The 20,488-nt window shown below is 41.9% G+C and overlaps 1 protein-coding gene across 2 annotated transcripts in view; it reads left to right on the plus strand.

Moving 5' to 3' along the window:
• The window catches only part of ME3 (malic enzyme 3), a 121,652-nt gene that overhangs the window by 45,522 nt on the left and 55,642 nt on the right, over positions 1-20,488 (plus strand). For both annotated transcript variants that reach the window (XM_071556202.1, XM_071556210.1), the window contains exon 2: positions 19,725-19,858. In XM_071556202.1, the coding sequence (XP_071412303.1) occupies positions 19,725-19,858 (134 nt within the window). The remainder of the gene's footprint in view (positions 1-19,724; positions 19,859-20,488) is intronic.

Genomic DNA, 20,488 nt, shown 5'->3' on the forward strand with positions numbered 1-20,488 from the left:
GAACTTTTGTGTCTGTGCTCCTGTTCAGCAATACTCACAAGTGTAGTTGTCAATACTAAGTGCTGCTAGGCTGTTTCTGAAAGGGCTGTGTCTCACCACAGTGTTTGTTTGGTTTGGTTTTTTCATAATGAGAATTTATGTTGGTTAATTGAATGTATGGCCAAACTTTGTGAACGAAGATTTGGGAAGGGCTTTTCCCACGTGGGGGTGTGCCATTCGAGCTTGCGCAGGGGATTTTTTAGGTGAGGCTCAGCGTGCGCAGAACTGGCCCCACCGTTTAAGTCCCAAGGTACATCTGCCATGGCCGAGCGAGCTTGGACAGTGACAGTGAAGTCCTCAGGACTGTCTACAGCACCCGGTACTAACCGGTGCTGACCCTGCTGATCGTCCAAGATGTGACGGGATGGGATGGCAGGGAGGCATTGAACTGCCCGGTACTGTCTCCACTGAGACTCAAACTCACGATCTTGTGATCAGAGTCCAGAGTGCTCACCATTACACCACGGGACCGCCCGTTGGTTAATTACTTAAGGGAAATAAAGTGTTCAATATACTATAAATGACAGTGGTTCCTCCTTATTTTCAAAGGAGTTTTACTAAGAAATGAATAATACAGTACACCTCAGATTTGGGTAATAACAACAGAGGAGATAAGTTAAAAGGTAAGATAGAAAGCCTAGGGCTTTCAGTCTGTAAATAATTATGTGTGCACTTGACATTACATGGCAAATAAAGGAAAAAGCATTTCCAAAGCCTTTGTAATATCAGGCCTTCATTTCTGGTGTTTGGAAAATAATTAAATCAGAGGAGAAAGGGTGTGCAGGGGAGTTTTTCATAAGAGAGACAAAATTAACAAAAATCCATGTTACCTCGATTAGAAATGTAGTGTGAAATGGCAGTAGAGTCTAAGGTCACTTGGATACCCAGTACCTATGGACTACAGCACTTCTTCAGTTATACCTTGCAAAACCATCCCCATAACATTCCCACTCCTAGTGCTATGGTGCTCACCAAGCTTTAGATCAGCACCTATGTACCCTGTGTGTGTATAGAGCCTGGCACTGGCAGGCAACAGTCTTTGTTGGAGGCTGCAGGGGACACAGGGTGGCTCTAAGCCTGCAAGAGGGGAGGGAGCCGAATCCAGAACTGCCAAGATAAACTGTGTGATAAATTAACTGTGGCTTTCTTTGCACTGTGGTGGGAGCATCCAGCTCTGATCTGAGTTGGCATTTGGGGGCTATCCCACGAAGTTACTAGCACATAACATGCTACAGAGACAACACATCAGGAGCAGAGTTGTGCTTTGTGTAAGGACAGACTATGAGGAACAGCCAGTACTAAAAGTCAGCTGAGGGCTTCTGAGCCCCCTTGCTACGTGTGACAGAAGGAATCGTAAATGGCACATCCTGGAGCTTGCGTGAAGGTGGCACCTCAGTGTTTTGACTATACAGAAAGGTCCCTTTCCCTCCTCGCTGGAGGGTTTCTCTTCCTGGAGTTGGCTCTGGGCTGAAAAAGGGAGCAAAGGGCAAGCAGTGAAGTGGTGGAAGGGCGTATTTGTATTGCCTCTGGTGTGGGTACGTCTGGATGAACTTCTGGTTTGACCTGAAAACTTCCTTTTTTTTTTTTTTTTTTTTATTTTTTAACCAGCATTAGGGAATTCCTCACCAGCTTGTTCTTGCAGTAGCCAGGCCAACAATGACAAGAATGTGGAAATCAAGTAAGCAATTATATTCACAGTGGTAGTTAACAGCATCCCTGAAACAAATGAGTTACAGTCCAGTGAAACCTGCTGTACCTAGTGCCTGTACATAATAGTACCCTTGTGTATTTTCAGAGTGTGCCAGACCACTTAAACAGGATCGATGAGAGCAAACAGGAGAGAAATTTTATGTTTTATTAACCAGAGACATAGAAACCTGGATATTCTCTTATTTAACCCTCTTCCACACAAGAGAAATCTGCCATTGTATTTATAAAGGTATTTCTCCAGATGTTGCAAAACGTCATAGGAATGAAGTCCAGGGGTATAACTTAAAATTATGTGAATAAGAGCCATGAGCAATTGCCAAGGTAGGAAAAGCTAGCTAACAGACTTAAAAGTAGTGGCAGTTACTGTGACCTTGGTCACCTCTGAAAATCGGCTGTATTTTCTGTACCACTGGTGTTTAATGAACGCCAGGAGTCTGTGAATTGCTTCTAAGTATGCCAGTGAAGAGTGTTCAGGAACAGAAGCACACATCTGCTAAGCAGCAAACAATGTATGGACATTTCTAAAAGAACATTTGTACCTTGCTGGAAGATTTTCAGTGACCTACAACTCAAACACGACTACAAAAATGCAATATGTTATGACAGACAAAAGCTTAGATAAGTCAGCCAGGGTGTGCAAGATGCAATTTGAAAGGTCTTCCCTAAGGTATGGTCCCACTAGTATGAGCCCTGACATAGAAGGAGAGAGAAGCTGATCCCTGGTGTTCCCTAACCTAAGGAATCAGCTCCTGTTTTAGAAGGTGAAATACTTTTGTGGTCCCAGGCTATGCCCCATAGAAACCCCTTGTTTATGGGTCTTTTGTTGTCTTTTTAAGTGAGGGGGAAGGCACTGCTTCCATGTTTTCAGTGACTTCGTGACTGTCAGGAGGGTTGTCAGTGTCTAGCCAGCAGACACACAGTTAATGCAGCTAATGCCAGCTCTTGCTAAATTTGTTTTTTGAATTACTCTTTGGTCTTGCACAATTATCCTGAAAGTGAAAACAAGCTGGTTCAGAGTGAATTGAACAACAGGGTCCTAAATGGGAGGGCAGTGTGAACTAGAGTAGCAAATTTTCATGGATTAATGGCCAAATTGTTGTCTCATTAAAGTGGCAGAATTCCCATAGGCTACAATACGGACAGGATTTGATCCTAAGAAAAGATTCCATTTGAAGCATTTGAGTGTCTCCCAAAAGCCAATTATTAAATCAGAGGCGCCGTTATAGCTGAGCTCAAATTTATTTTGGGACCAGGAAACACAGTTGGGAGGTCAGGACACACTCATGTCATTTCTATGGTGACTTCATTGCAGAACTCATCACTGGCCCGTGTAAGGGGCTGACAATAAGGCTGAGCTGAGAAAGAGCATGAAAGAATCACATTGTACCTGATGAAAAGAAGCTGTTTCTATCAACCACCTCGTCAAGCAACTTGGCAAAGCAGAAGCAGAGAAAGGTCTCTTCTGGTGACTGACTTCCACCGTGTTTCTCTTCTTTCAGTGCCATCAATAGGCACTACGTGGCTCTGTGCCAGGCTCTAAAGAAAGCTGCAAGTAATCACATGTTTGCTGACAAAGCCATGCTAACAGAATGTGTCTGTCTCCTAGGTACAGTTTAATATCTCCACATCATTATTCCTTCTTCCTCTAAGCAAACAAACAAACAAAAAATCAGAAAAGATATATTTCCATGGCTGCATATGAAAAATGTGTTGTGTAATTACTTTTAACTTTTTGTTTGTTTATTTATTCATGGTTAAATAGAAGAAATCAACCTGTTAGAGGCTTTTTTTAAGATGAAATGCTATTTTATCTTAAGCTCTTTTAGTAGGATCACTAGCCCCCTAGTGATTTTGGACTCTCTCATTAGCAAAACAATAAATGCACATGTACATCCTTTTAATGTGCTGGGATGCTCTGAGCCTTGGATATGCAGAAGAGGCATAAAAATTTGAAAATGAGGAACGTGGTTGTCCAACAAAATGTGCATCTAGCAAACCTCACATAGCCCCCTCAACGAAGTGAACCCTTCTAGTGGACGCAACACTGTGGTGCAGAAACAGCGTCCAGCTGGAATAAATGATCTGGAGGGAAGTACTGGCTCACTGAAGTGGGATGGCCTGACCTGTAACAAGCAGGAAACCTGGTTTTGTATTTTGTCTTTATTTTCCTTTATGTTCTTTCCTCCTTGGCTGACAATGCTTCTGCACATGTTTGTCTGTAAGCAAGGTCTTGTTATCAGAAGACAATGCCAAGACATTGTTTTTAGTTGAGCAGCCAGGTAGCCTGTCTAGATCCCTTCATACATGTTCCCGTTTTTTCCTTTTCCAGATGCTCTTACTCTGACTTTATATTAGGGCTATTTGGCTGGAAATTAGAGCTCTCTTTTAGAGAAACGTTTTATGGCTCGGATTCAGTTGGGGTGTGTGTGGGTGTGTGTGTGTGTGTACCCAGCCCCTCATAGAATAATGTTTTGAGAAAAGCAAATTCATAAAATAAATAAAATACAGCCAACAGAGGATCTGTTGTTTCTTACTATCTTTTCAATCATAATTGTGGGATTATTTGGGCAGTGCTATATTAAATCTCTGGAATATAAACACAATGCAAATTAGAGAGCTCTTTTATTAATATATCTTTGATAATCTAATTGTATGTGTGTATGCATGCATCTACAAGTAACTAAATACTCCTGCAAAGTATAACTCTGTTTTTGTGTGTTTTTTGGTAAAAGTATGGAGAAGGAAAGCACATGCTCCTTTGTCAAATATGATCTGGTTTTCCAACTTTGTGGCTAGCCCAAATGAAAATATCCTACCTGCTAGCTAAATTCAAATCCAAAGACACTAAGTTGAAGCATTTCAGAGTAGCAGAAATTACAGAATTCATATTTGAAAGAGTGCAGTTCACTGGCATTTATTACATCCATTACCTGATACTGGACTTTGACTCAGTTGATTCTATGTAAATTAAAAAGCTTGAGTTTTCCTTCCAAGAAATACAGGTTAATAATGTGGCATTTCTTTTGCTACAGAAAATCTATTTATTTTAAAACCTTAAGACTGTAGTGTCATAGAATCATAGAATATCTCAAGTTGAAAGGGATCCATGACTATCATCATCCTATCCCCTGCTCCACACAGGACCTCGCAGGTTTAATATGATTAAACCTTGGTATGTCTTGCCATTGCTGCAACTTTCATTTAAAGGAGATTTTATTTTTTAATAATGATGGAATAATTTTCATTGTTTACATTTATGTTTTTGTCTTGCAAACAAATTCCAGAGACTTTCCATGTCTGATCTCTTCTGGATGCAACATGAATTTTGCTGTGTAATTCACTGGAGCCAGGGTTTTACAACTGGAGTCCTATTTGTCTTAAGCTGGAAAGAAGGCCTAGGCTGAGTGCTAAGCCGAACTCTCTGGCTAGGGAACAAAGGAAGCTTAGTCCACTTTGGTTTCCATTTCAGTTCAAACAGGGTGTGATTTTGCCAGGCCTAAATGTCAGCTTGGTAATTTTCACCCTAGCCTGCTGCAGAGTGAAAGCCTGTGTTAGGCTCAAAACCAGTCAGCAAGCTTTGGGCAGAAGAGGTGGCTTTCAGACTAACAGAAATTGTCTCTAAAGTTTTCATTTTTAAAAGTTATTTGAGCAGAAGAATTAACTCAGTGGTTTTGTCTTTAGGTCCTTCTGCTTGCTCATCTTTAGACTTCTTATAACTCGCTGATTGTCATCCTGGGAACTCAGACACAAAGATGCTGCCCTCCTTTCTTTGGGGAGTCCAGACCCCGTCTGTCATTAAGGTCTCCATAGTGCTTTATGTTTTTGAAGGGTTGAGTTGACAGGGCTTTTGAAATAAAAGGTTGCTTTGAATTGTGAGTGATACAGTTGCTGAAGGGAAAAGCTTTTGGTTGTTTCCATAAGGTCACGACACCCAGGACCTACTTGGCGTTCTCTGAAAGCTTCTTCAAGAGGTAGATATCCTTGACAGCATGTGCACAGCCTTGGGACATGGCATCTGCCCTGTCTCAGCAGACAAGATGCTGAGGTGGCTCGGAGATCAAGATCTAAGTCAGAATTCAATCTGTGTAAACAAGGGCTCAGTCCATTGAATCATAACATGGGCTGGGTTGGAAGAGACTTTAAACATTGATTTCTTTAAAAAGCAAGACCAAAGGTGGAAACCAGTGTATACGCTTGAACACAAGGCTAGTGGACTGACTGAAGGGTCCTCTCTATTTATCACTGCCATTATTTGTATTCAGAATGCTTTCATGACAGTACTAATAAGAAGTTACTAATAACTATAAAAATCAACTTTTAGTGCAAGTTTTCTTTATTTTGTGCTGAAATAGCAGTAAGATTCATCCTGCAGATTTGGAATGGTATTCATTTCCTTAGTTTCTGGCATGCACACATCTAGTATCAGCTAGAAAAAACAAAGACCCTGCTTCAGGAAGCCATCAGAGGAAATATGATGACAGTGTGTCACTACTACAGCCTAAACACAATGTTCACTGACCTTCCTGAAAGCTCTGAGTGATACATCCTGGAAATAGTAACTGCCACGAGATAATTTGGTATTTGTTATCACCTCTGCCACGTAACTGCTTTGCATTTGCTGTGAGAGAATATCAGAAGGGAGAGAGAGAGAGGGGGGACAGAATGAGCAAGCTACATCTGTGTTGTAATAAAGCAGTAGAAACTGCTCTAGGAATGGAAATGCAATTGAGCTTGGAAATGCCATTGCCCAAGTGACTCTCTAGGAGCTGCCCTTGGACTCCGGTGGAGCAGAGTCAGCTCATGGGGCGGTACATGACCCTGCTGTGGGGGCTGAAGTATCCCATTGGCTTCCTCTTGACCATTGCCTAGTATTAGAGAGCTGCACAGAAAGACTCCTCTCTGTATGTCCACACAGGTATCAGGACTGGAATTTTTTAGTGGTCATGGACTTTTGTCCAGGCTATGGCTTTTATTTATTGAAGAGGCGGCCCATGCTGTTGTACGCATATTCTTAAATAACTTTCAGTAACGGCCTGGAGTGCCACACCTTCCCTCTGAGACCTTCCTTTAGTTCATCAACATCAGTAAAGGATCAGTCAGTCAACACTGCCAACCTTTTCTCCTGGGTTTGGAAAATACACTGCCATGTGGCAGCAAGGCAGAGAGACTGACAGTAGGTGATTTTGGTTAATGACTGACCTGGCAGAGTCAGCACTTCAGGGTACTGGTGGGAAAGAAGACAAAGCCTTTTTAAACACACAAAACACATGCCATATGGACACATGCTCTGACAAACATGCTTTTATTGTGAGGGATAATAAAGCAGAGTATGACATTTTAGGTTTTGTTCAATACTAAGCATAATGGTAACCTACAATTTCAGAAGTGGTCCCTCACTCAGATTTTATAGATAGTGTGATAACTTCTTTTATCTGAGTTTTAGCCCCAGGAGGAAGGTGCTGTATATGACAAAACTCCATGTAGCCATTGACAACTGACAAAATAATACTGGGGCTGAATTATAACCTTGTTTTCCCCAAAATATAGACTCATGGATTGGATGGGAAGAGACCTTAAAGATCCTCTAGTTCAAACCCCGCTGCCATGGGCTGAGATGTCACTCAGCAGATCAGATTGCTCAAAGCCCCATCCAACATGCTGGTACTCCCTACACTGTGACGTCCCTTTTCAGCCCTTGAACATTTCTAGGGATGGGGCATCCACAGCTTTTCTGGGCAACCGCTTACACTGTTTCACCACTCTCACAGTAAAGAATTTCTTCTTAGTATGTAATCTAAGCCCACCCCCTATCAGTTTGAAGCCATTCCCTGTTGTCCTATCACTTTGTGTCCTTGTAAAAAATGGTGAATGTTATTCTAAAAAAAGTCTTCCTTTTGTCCAATGTGAACATACCTTCCTTCAGTTTAAAACCATTACCCTTATCACAACAGGCCCTACTAAAAAAAGTCTGTCCCCATCTTTCCTACAAGTGCCCTATATATTTTTAAAAGTAAATATGAGGCATCCATCTAACTTTTCAGCTCTGAATATCCAGGCCTTCAATTATTTCAAACACTGAGAAGTTAAAAACCATTTTACATTTGCTTTATTTTCCAGTTTCTTCATGACTGTGCTCAGTGAAGGAGAATCAAAACCTTGGACTCAAACCTGAGTTTAAGGGGTCTATTCCCAAAGATAGGCCCTGCATACAGGTCTTTCACAGCAGGTCATAAATGAAAATCACATCAGCTTTCCCAGTATTTGCAGACTCTGGCTCTGCCCCCAGTGCTTCCCACACTGACATCTCTTTTTAGCAAGGCAGGTATTATTATTAAGTTGAAACCCAACTCTGAATAGCAGATTTGAAGGTTTGTTCCATCAGATGGTGGCAAGCAGAAGTGCATGAGAGAAATCGATGCTTTAGCCACTGCCTTTGCCTGATCATCCATAAATCAAATTGTTTGGGGGTAACACTTGTGTATCAAAGAGCCTGGACTGCATTTGTTACCCTTACAGCAGTCACACTTCATCTTTTTGTCATTTAGCCAAATTGTCTCAGTTACAGAAGAACAGGCATTCTGCTGGAGGAAGGAAGCTGCTGCGTTGGCCTTCTTGTCTAAGCGGGAGAGGCTGCAGTAATTGTGCCGAGGTGGACAGGCAACACAATGCCAAGAATAATATTATTTGCGTTTTAAGCTATAGCATCTAATGAAATCAAGAACAGAACCAGTTTATTTCGAAACTCATGTGAAGGTTTGCCAGAGAGGTGATTTACAGCTTCCTAGCAGTAATGAGCAGTTCAGCTGTCTTGACTAACATGTGGTCACGCATGTTACAAACTGACATAAATATTTCATAACATCTTGCTGCAATTGCTGTTCTACAGAATTGTTTGTCAAACAGTTCAAGGAATCAAAAGGGTTTTAATCTTTAAATTTCATCTCAGAGCAATTGTAATTTTTTTTTCATGCTGAACTTGGATAACTTGTTTCATACTGTCCTTGATTTAAAACAGTTGGAAGAGGAGAATGGGAGTTTAATTTTTTAACTTTTTTTTTTTTAAATCTCAGGAACTTTATTAGTTATTTGATTTATAGTCTAGTGTAAATATCTTTCTAGTGCAGCATGTGCTTTTGAAACTTAAAGTGGTTAAGCTCAATCTCAAGAAAGTGATAAAAATTAAAGTACTTGTAGGAAATTAATGGTATTTTGTCACCTGGAATATTTGGACATAGTCTACTCACACCATATGGAAACAATAGAACTGAAATTTTGAGAAGCAAAGAAAGTGGAAAATTAAAGAACTATATCATTGGAAGAATATTTAGAGGTCCTGGAGGGGAGGTTTGATAGAAAGTATGTATCATTTTGTATTTGTGTTATTGTACAAATTGCAGTCCAGATGCTCCAATATCAGGGCCAAGAGTGCTGAGTGCTGTGCATTCAACTGTGCAGAATTTAGCAACAGCTCAAATCGAGTTGACAGTAAACAAAGATAGCAGGGAGAGTGCACACAGAGGTGATGAGAGCTGGAGACACGAAAGGTCAGATTGCGTGTCTGTGAGCACTTCATGCGTCTTCCTTTTATCCTCTCTGCATTAAAAAGGAAGAACAAGTTTGAAGTAAAGGATTCAAACAACAGGGCAGGTCAGAGGGCAGTCACAGTAGGCTGGTTGCTCTCCTGGTGGTGCCAAAAGTAGTTTGGACAGTAACATGACTGATCCACATGTGCTTAGGAAAAACACGTGTTTGGCAAAATGACAGCCCCCCAGGTCAGCATGGGAATCATGTTAGGAGGCTGGAGGCTGGATTGGAAAAGGACATACATTGAGTGTGAGTGTGTGTGTGTATATTTGTGTGTGTACACAGCTTTAGCTACCTGTCTGTTAAAAAAGGGTTTTATGAAAAACGGCTGTAGAAATGCTGGAGGTAAAGAGAGGGAGGCAAGTTGCTAATGCCTTGAGAGTCAAAACCAACGGGCTGAGTATGTGGAAGGCTGAGAAGTGGGAAGAAAAATGGTGCAAAGCAGATCTAAACTCTTAAGGTGAGCTGCCAGATGAGCACAGCACAAAGATCTCCTCTAGCCTTCCAAAGGGAATCTGGACACCCTCAAGAGTGCTGTATGCCTCTCAGCTGGTGTGTTACAATGCCAGTTTCTCTGCTGAGCCCCAGCATAAGCTGCCTGGGTTGAAGTCCATCAGGGACGTCACCATGCAGATGGACTGCAGAAATAGCAAGTGGGAAAAAACAGAAGTTGTGCAAATTACTCAAAGGGGAAATGGAGGATCTCACAGATTTCCTGCAGGATGTTCTGTGTTGATCTGCATGTTTAGTTGCCTTCAAGTTCTCATTGGAGAAGAGTTTAGTGGTGCTTCTAGCATGTTTGTTTTACTATGATGACAGATTTCTTATTTAGAGCCTTGTTTATTTCTTGCGTTGCTAATTTTTTTTTAAGAAAACATTACCTTTCTCTGGAATCCTTTATCTGAGAGAGTATCTGAATATTTTGTTAACATCTCAAATGCTTTGAAGCAGGCATATGTTAGATCTCCTTGAATAGCTATCAAAATTGTGGTTCAGGAGCCAAGCCTGCTTGTCCTGGATTTGATGAGGATGTGCAAAGAGCATCTGGTACTGTTCAAGAAGCTGCTGCTGCTGATTTGTTTCTAGAGAGCCTCGGCAGAAGCAGCAAACAAGGACATAGAAATGGTACGGTGGAGAAAACATCTCTGGTAGAGTCAGTAACAAAACTATTCTTGGTTTCATTGAGCTTAAGCTTCCATCCAAACCAATTTCTTGTGAAACAGCTAGTTCTATGGATTAGGCCATACTTTTTAGTCATGTGTAACCAAAGACAGCCATCAGCGATAATCCGTGAACTGTAATCCAGCTCCAGCCTACATTTGGAGCAACCCCATTTTCTGGGGTGGCAATAGCAAACGAGATGCAAATTGCAGAAAGACTCCCATCCTCCGAACCCACAGCGTGGTACAGCTTTGCGTGCAAGCAGTAAGTGCACAAGCCTCATTTTATGTAATTTGCTGGAACCTCAAAAGGAAATTAGTGCTCTCTATAGCACCAAACCCAAATTATATGCAACCACAATTCACATGATCAGCTGCATGTACAATGGGAAAAGTTTCCAGACATTGTAAAATTGGCTTTTAAAACTGTGTTCTCTTAATGTTTTGGATCACATTGAAACCTTAAAATTGCCTTGATCTTTCTTCTCAGACATACTTGCTTGTTCAAATTGATGATGGAGGCTGGTTTTCATAGGCTTAGGAATGCAAGCATTCTAATTTATGCTGAATTCTTCCTGTCTAGTGGCAACATCATAGTGAAATGTGTGTTTGCAACATGACAGAAAAAAAACTGCCATAGTCTTGCAGAAATACTGTGTTTTGTGCTTGGCAAAACTCCTGCAGAAACTTACTTTACCCTACCCCTTTTCCTCATGAGATAAAAGAATAACATCCCTTGCAACTAAGGCATAGCCATGTGGACTGCAAGCTTCTCATTTCTATCCAGGACTGGCTCACCAATTGTCATGAAAAGGTGTGACAGTTGTAGCTCTAAAACTGATATGGAATTACCTGGGTAGACTGGGAATAGTGTAGAAGAGAGAGCGAGGAGTCTTCATTTTCTTTGGAGTTGGCAGGGCCAATTCACCAAAATCTGTGTGTCAGATTCACATGGGATAATTTTGATAAGGCTAAGAATTTGGAGTTTGCCTCAGGAGTCTGCCCATGTGCTTTCCTGTAGCCCAGAACTTGATGTCCTCATTGCTGCTTGCTCCATGAGGCCTCCCTTCTCTACAGGTATTTTCCTGTATGTGAGAAGGACACCAGCAAGTGCTTCATCCAGGCAGGAACAGTCTTTTACTTAGTTGTTTGCATGTACATATGCACTATGTGTCCCACCCCATCTGGGATTCTGTTCTGCACTATTGCTCCTATTAATTTCTCAGGATTTCTCTGGGGTTTTTTCCTATGACAACTAATTTTCCTGTAGTATGGCAGTCCTGTTCTCTATGCACTGATTTTACTCTTCTCCTTTACCAAAAGACACTGAAGCTTATTATTTAGACACTTTGTGCATGTAAAGTCATTTGTGAATTTGGTCAAAATCAAAAGAAACATCAGGCTCAGCTGTTTCTCTATAGAGCCAAAGAAATATTCCCATTAGCATGGCTAGAACTCTATGAGGATCTTAATATTGCTTTTATGGGAAGAAGCAAAGCATTGAATTTGAGTTTTTTCAAAAATATGCAGCTGTATCTTTTCACCTCTTATTTGGCATTAACTATCAGTCTTCACCTTTCCTGTTAATAGAGCAATGATGCTATTTTTAACCCTCTGCAAAGTTTGTAGATCCTTCACAAAGCCAATCTGCCAAACGAGCTGTTCTTCTGGGAAGTTTGTCTAGTTCATCTTTAAAAAAATCTGTTTTTCTCAGTGCAGCAGAATCTTGTTTGCAAACAAAACACATACAGTCTCCAGCATATAGATTTATTTTTTATATGGAGTACAAATTGCAGCCCTGGAGGATGACAAACTGTGGGAAATCATGATGAATTCTGCACTAAATTTGATACAGAGCTGTACCCCTGCAGTCTGAGCTCACAGTGCAGGGCTTGAGAAGTTCAGCGCTGCAGTTCTTCCTATGGGTTAATGAATATCTCCCTGAGGACATTTGTCTTATGAGTTTTATTTGTTAAAGTAAGCCTCCTATAACATGTGGGAACAGTATGACTTTGCTACTTCTTGCCTGGGACCCTGTCACATCTTGCCTGTCACAGGCCCATCAGAGATGTCCTCATCATGAAAGCATTCACTTTTGTGAAATAAACTCTGCAGGATCAGGCCCCTCTGGCACAGGGGCTGTGTCACGTTCCAGTTCTGCTCAGTCTTACATTGGTGTAAATCAAAAGTCACTAAGAAGAAGAATGGAAAAATGTCCCTGTGATCCAGGGAAAAGAAGTTACTTGCACAAACCAAAATTACTGGTAAAGCCTCATTAATAGTAGGGACAACTTACATTGTAATTGAATTAGTGGACCTCATTAAAGATGGTTCCCCAGGAACTAAAACAAGCATGAAGTTGAGTTGCTTAATTATCTTTGTCTTGGAGGTTTTCATAGTCTTCCCAGACTCTGTGTGAGTGAAAGGAAGGATGATATGAAAGGATTATTATTATTATCCACTATTATATCACTTTGTAACAAAGGGGGTGGCCAAGAGTGTGGGATCTTTCAGCTATTGACTGGGAACTCAGAAAGGTGAATAGACACTGTGTAATATGAAACTAAGACATTTAAAATGAGAAAATAAAGGATTGCCCCTCCAATGTCCCTCCTCCCCTCTTTTGATGCAAATATTTTCAATACAGCTTTTCCAGGGTAGGATGCAATGCAGGACAGGCCCTGTGTCAGTTCTTCCACACCAGCAAGAGAAGCTTGAGTAGCTGAGAAGGAGCACTGTGAAGAGGGTTATCAAGTCCTCTGGAGCCAAGGAGGCCAAGTAGGATCTAATCTTTGTAGAAAAATCTTTCTTCATGTAGAAAATGGATGTTTTCTGCTATTGCTCTCTGCTCCCCAACCTCTTCTGGGGAGTGCAGTTTAGCTTCTGGTGCTGATCCCTTATAGGAGGAACTTTTGCTTGTCGATAGTCAAAGTACATCCCAACCATAAGATTGGACAGATGCAATTATCTCTGGAGAACACATTACAGGAAAAATCTGTATGGCGTAAGTTTATTAAGTTTGCTGACTGTTAGATCTTCCCTAGCCTAGCTGTTAACGTGCTGATTATAGAGGAGAAGTAGATTAACTGTGCCTGCTTTTGCAGTCTGCAGTGGTGATCCTGGTGTGTCTGTATTTCCCATGTGTGCCCTTCCAGTACTCTGCTCTTACTAGACTTGGAATTTCCCAGTTTCAGGGACTGTTTCCAGTTGGAGATATTTGCTTGTTTACTCAGCTCAGAGACTGCCAGGCCAGATTTCAGTTGAGTGGACGAGGGATGTGGTCCCAAAGGTTGGCTAAGAACTGCAGCTGGAGTTCCAGCATCACAGAGGGCAATGGTCTGGGACTGTACAAACTGCATAACCTCCTTGTTCTGGCCATCCACGTCCCACAGCCCTCCCTGTACTATGGCTGCTGCTCATTCTCTAGAGCACAGGGGTATGAATAAATGCAGTAAGCCAAGGCATTGCTCTTTAAAGATTTGGAGGAGACAGAGACTGTCCGAGCCACTGTGGATCTGGATTTTCTGCATTAACTAAGGCATAATTCAGCCCTTGATTAAGCACCCATTACCTTAAAAACAGTTTTCTGATACCGTAGGAACTGACTTTTGTGTCTTTGTTCCCACCTGCAGAAGAATGATCTATAATAAGTAAATTATAAACCCAGGCCATGCTAGCTTCCCTCCTGTTTGTATTCAGCTCTTAATGAAACACCCTCTTCTCACTGCTGGAGAGTGCAGGTGGTGATAAAACTAATCGTTATCTGTGAATTGGCTTCACCCTTCAGTTTCTGAAATAAGTGACTTTTATGGCTTGAGCTGCAAGGAGGCACCTGCCACATAACTGACTTGGTGCTGTCAGTGATAAGAAAACAGAAGCATCTGAGGTTCTTTGCAGTAAGCCTTTTTCAGGGCAAAACCTCTCCCTTATCCGCTCTGTAGCGTGAAGCCTTGTGGGCAGCTGATATTTTTGCCTTTGTTTTTGGGTAGTGACATAGCATCTGCCCTCTCCATGCCAACTCATTTCCAATGCATTTAAAATTGAATTGGAGCACCTGGCTTTAGCTCTGCAGGGCTGTAGCTCATCATCTAGTCATTAAACCTTTCAAGACCAGAAAAAAGAGTGGTACAATATGGCTTTCAGGCAGTCTTAAAAAAAAAATCCAAGCCCAACAGCTTTAATCTTAAACATAGCAATACCTCAATGAATTCCAGCTTTTGATCTGGGCCAGACTGTGTCTCCAAATTCATTTCACGCTGTGCTGTTTCACTGAATATAACCACTTCACCCAGGGGTCCTACTCCAGGGCCTTCACAGAAACTTCAGAAATCAACCTTAATGTTAGAGCCGGCAATTTCTGTACCACTCCCAACCCTGCCACAGAGCCACTGTATAATGGACCAGCTCTGTGCTAAAGAGTGTTTTGGAGATTTAACTGGCTGTGAAGGCAGTGACTTCCTCATAACATGTTTGCAATTGTTCCTGTATGAAGATGCTCATTACTGGTATAGCTCGTTCAGATGCAATAAATGCAGAACCACAGTGAGTTAATGATCTTGTGTGTTACTATTGCCATGCTTACACTTGGACTGTTAACTGCACAATTGTGGTTGTGTTTAAGCAGTTTAAACTGCTATCAACCTCCAAGAACATGCATTCATGCACATAGGTCTCCAAATTGCTTCAAATTCAAGGCCTTGCATTTTCTGTGTCTTGAATTAGGGAGTTGGCACTGAAGGTTGTATTTGGCATAGTGCAGACCTAGAAACTAGAAATTAAGCACGCTGCAGAGTTGTGCCCAAGGTGTGCACAAAATGCTCCATTTTGATCCTCTTCAATCTTATACATAATTATATTAATTTCCAATACCACATCAAGAGGTTTTCCAGCACATTGTGAATGGGCTGAACATATTTGCAGTCTAGTGATCTCCTCTGCAAAAAGGGGGTGGGTGGGTAAAGCCCATGGGGAACTGAAGGGCAAGTGCTCAACTACAAGTGCTTCATCTTCATGGAGGCTGCAATTCATAGAATCATAGACTCATAGGATGGTTTGGGTTGGAAGGGAACTTTAAAGATCATCCCATTCCAACCCCCCTGCCATGGGCAGGAACAGCTTCTGCTAGACCAGGTTGCTCAGAGCCCCATCCAACCAGGATGTGGCCTTAAACACTTCCAGGGATGGGGCAGCCATGACTTCTGTGGGCAACCTCTACCAATGCAGCCCACCCTCTGAGTAAAGAGTTTCTTCGTAATATCTAATCTAAACCTGCTCTCTTTCAGTTTGAAGCCATTCCTCTTTTCCCTATCTGTTTGACATGCCCTCATCAAAAGTCCCTCTCAGCTTTCTTGTAACCCGTTTAGGTACTGGAAGGCTCCTGTAAGGTCTTCTGGGAAATGCCATTACAGGTTTTTCACTGCCCCTCAGTAAAAGGAAGCTGATTTCTCCTGGTCTTGTGGGATGATTGGAAATATCATTCAGGCTGAGCCCAACCCACCAGAAAACAAAAGAGTGGATTACTATAGTGGCCATGCAGACTGCTGTTTCTGTGAGTTATCATGGTATTATTTTTAATAGTAATGATCTGAATTACATAAATTTTTTCTTGTACTGGGTGCATGATCATTTGATGAAATACTGAAACTTCACTCTTTTAGTGGATTGAAAATCACTGAAAAGCTTTTGTTTTCTATTGAAAAAAATACCACAGGAAGATTTTCTGTGGTTGGATACAGCAGTGCATAGGATACAGTGTTTCTGCCTTTTCTGTCTCTTTCAGCAGAGTCACCACTGCTGGTTTACTGTGTTTGCTGAACTTCATTTCTGTTCTAGAGGGTGAGAGGGGGTCCCTGATCAGCCAGCCTGTACTGTGACTCTCTCTGGAGAAGTAAGTGGAGTATTTGCTGCCAAATATTTCTGTCTCCCTTTATTTGTCCCCCATGTTCAAAGGTCACAGAAAGTAAATGACTTGAAATTGTATCCTTTTTTTTTCACGATTCTTTGCAGATAAACTTTGACATTCACAGTAGCTCTGTTTTTCCTGCCATGATACAATATTGGCAGTGTAAAGCCAAATACTGATGCAGAGCTGATGTCCAGTGTTATTAGTCCAGTATTTCAGAAGTCTCCAGCCTGGAGAATGCAGATGATTACAAGTTTTCTGATGAGTATGTGTTACCTTTTTTTTTCACTTCAGAAATGATGATTCATAAAATCTCAAACTTTATCTTGTGGAAATGTGCCAGTTCTGCTATGACATTCATTTGGGAGGTTTCTTATGTCCAAGAAGGAAATTTGGCTCAGAAGTGTCAGGCACTTCAGCAGAACCAGCCATGTCCTGGGTACAACATTCGACAACAACCATGGAGACCTCAATGCTCTTTCTGGGTTTGACAACAAAATCCTGACCTCCTGCCTCCCAGATGACTCCTTATCTGCTGGCTGGAAGAGGAGCAGTTTCTCTCTGTCATATTCTTACAGCAAAGATTTTTGAATATACTTGACTCTGTCCAGATACAGAGCAGAAAAAAAAAAGTTATGAAAATGCATATGAAATAAAGATTGTTTTCTTCTCAGATGTCCTGGAAGCTGAATACCTTCTCTGAAATATATGAAGACTTTCTATTTTTCATTTAATTTGAACTAGTGCACATTTTACTCATGAAAGGAGCATCCCACTATGTACAAAGCACGGATCTGGCAAACAGGAGAATCAGTTTCAGTCCTTTCCTCTGTCCTGGCTCAGGTGCCTTGGCATTGCTGATAGTTTGACAAACCTTTTCACCAGCATCTACACCACTTACTTGTCTCTTCTAGGGGTTCAGTCCCATGGCTGTGTTCCCAGTGACTGCGTCCAGGTTTGTCAATGTCTGTAGGGCTATCTATGATGTATCATCCAGGGAAGCTGCTCTGAGATCAAGTGATGTGGTTATTTTTAAGTCAGGTACTTCCTCTTGCTGATTAACCATGTGACTGCACACATGTTCATGCTGGCACAACTGGGATGGCACAGGGACAGGAACAAGCAACAGGAGGAGAGGGTGAACCAAGTTCATTGAGATATGTCCTCAGCTTTTTCTTGTGTAATAATAGTAATATTTCTTTGTCATAGAAAAATTATTAAATCCATGGTAGAAAATAGCAGTTTAACAACTATGCAGCTGTAAATCTGCTCATTAATATTTTGCCAAGCATGTGTCTGTGTGCTTGAGTAGATGTAGTTTAATAATTACAGGTTTTGAATATTTTACTGCCAACTGTTTCTCCAGATAGGAATCAGTTGGATAGTTATGGGTGAAGTTTTCATTAGGATTTAAGCTCCTTAGACATTCCTGAAAATGTTTTCTTCTATGCTGCTGGCTAATCTGCTATCAGCATAGCAGAAATACCATAATTAAGAACTTTTACAATCTTCTTCACAGAATGCAGAATGCATTTACCATTACTGTTCACTGGGCTGAGTACAGCATAGGGCACTGCTGGTCATCTGGAGCATCAGGCCCTGCATGCACAGGAGTAGGACATGCTCAGGCTTCTGCTCAGGAAGGATGAAACTGTCCTATAAGAGCAGGGTTATCCTACAAAACCTAGCATTTGAGCTCCAGCTGTGGACCAGTGTCAGCTATTAGTAAGACTTGTGGCACGTTATGTGCCACTTTTATTAAAATTAAAAAACAAAAAAGTTAGCACTGAGAAAGCATCCTACATGTCATAGCTGTCTTCTGCACTGCTAATTTGCCATTAATACATATTGTGTCTGGTGGCAAACTATAAGGTACATAAAGTTGATGAGTTGGGTATACTATTCAGCATCCAAATCTAAATCTTTGCTATCTGGAGTTAGCAAATATGATACCCATCCTCAAAAAGGGCTGTAAGGAGGATCTGGAAAATTACAGACCTCTCAGCCTGACCTCAGTGCTGGGGAAGGTCATGGACTAGATTGTCTTGAGAATCATAATGCAACTCGTGCAGGACAACCAGGGGATCAGGCCCAGCCAGCCTGGGTTTGTGAAAGGAAGGTCCTGCTTGGCCTGCCTGTTCTCCTGCTGTGACAGGGTAACCTGCTTAGTGCATGAGGGAAAAGCTGTGAATGTCATCTACCTTGACTTTAGTAAAGCCTTGGACACTGTTTCCCACAGCATTCTCCTGGAGAAACTGGCTGCTCACGGCTTGGATGGATGCAGTGTTTGCTGGGTAAAAAACTGACTGGAGTGCTGGGCCGAGAGTGATGCTGAATGGAGTTGCATCCAGTTAGTGGCCATTCACAAGTGGTACTCCCCAAGGCTCAGGACTGGAGCCAGTCCTGTTTAACATCTTCGTCACTGGTCTAGACAAGGGAGTCAGGGATACTGTCATTATGTTTGTTAAGGAGTGTCAATCTGCTGGAAGGTTGTAAGGCTCTGCAGGGGGATCTGCACTGGCTGGATTGTTGGGCCAAGGCGAATTGCATGAGGTTCAACACAGCAAAGTGCTGGGTCCTGCAAGGCCAATGGCATCCTGGCCTGTATCAGCAATATTGTGGCCAGCAGAACTGGGACAGTAATGATCCCCCTCTATTTGGCACTGGTGAGGCCACACCTCGAATCCTGTGTTCGGTTTTGGGCCTCTCACTATAAGAAAGACATTGAAGTGCTGGAGTGTGTCCAGTGAAGGGCAATGGAGCTGGGGAGGAATCCGGAACACAAATCCTGTGAGGAACAATTGAGGGAGCTGGGCTTATTTAGCCTGCAGAAAAGGAGACTCTTAAATATCGTGTTACACAAAGATGACAAGGCAATCATAAAGCAGTTGGACTTGATGATCTTAAAGGTCTTTTCCAAACTAAATGATTCTATGATTCTAAACATGTTATATGATTTATAAAGGAGTATGATTGCTGGGCTTCCAGGAAGGTCATGGAAACTAGTAGGTAGTTGTGAACTCATGAAGTATTATAAGAAGAGCATAAAGTGAAAGACTCTTAGAGTGCTTATACTATAAAGTTGTATACACTATAAAGATAAACCAAATTCGAATGGCAAAAGAGTATGAGTCATCAAGGCCCTGGTGGTGTTGGTACTGCTAATCCAGAATCTGTAGGGTCTGGATGGTCTGAGCCCTACAGTCCCTGCAGGGCAGGACTGCTTCAGACCCTCAGGTGCTACATGCTGTTGCTTGCTTTCTTCTTGGATATCCTATCTGATAATGTGTATCATGCCATTTGAATGTGCCTTTCTTTTTCCTTCCCAGGGAATGGCTTTTACACTTAAAGAAAGGCTGCAGCTGGGAATTCATGGCCTCCTTCCTCCTTGTTTCCTGAGCCAAGATGTTCAAGTCCTCCGTGTGATGAAAAACTTTGAAAACAAATCTAATGATCTAGACAAGTATGTCAAAAACATCTTATTTCCTTCTCCCTCCCTCTTATTTTTCAATTTCTTAAAGCCTCAAGGAAGACTTGAGGCTCCTGCTTCAAGGCATATGTTTTCCTCAGAAAAATTTTTTTTCCAGCTGTCCCTACTCTCCAGCATGAGGAGTATTTGTTCTGGCTAGTCCACCTTCATCTCAGTTGCCTGCCTTCCCAGTCCCAAAGCAGAATCACAGAATGGTTTGTGTTGGAATGGACCTTAAAAATCATCTAGTTCCAACCCCCCTGCCATGGGCAGGGACATCTTTTACTAGACCAGATTGTTCAAAGCCCCATCTCCAGCCTGGCCTTGAACATTTCCAGAGATAGGGCATCCACAGCTTCTCTGGGCAGCCTGTGCAAGTGCTTCACCATGCTCACAATCAAGAATTTCTTTGTAATACCTAATCTAAACTTACCCTATTTCAGTTTGAAACCATTAGTCCTTGTCCTGTCACTGCAGGCCCTGCTAAAAAGTCCCTCCTCACCTTTTCTTTAGGCCCCCTTTAAAAACTGGAAGGCTGCTATAAGGGCTCCGTAGAGCCTTTTCTTCTCCAGGCTGAGCAAACCAAACTCTCTCAGCCTTTCTTCATAAGAGAGGTGCTCCAGC

This window comes from Pithys albifrons, chromosome 1 (genome assembly GCF_047495875.1).
Source record: "Pithys albifrons albifrons isolate INPA30051 chromosome 1, PitAlb_v1, whole genome shotgun sequence".
Lineage (NCBI taxonomy): Eukaryota > Metazoa > Chordata > Aves > Passeriformes > Thamnophilidae > Pithys > Pithys albifrons.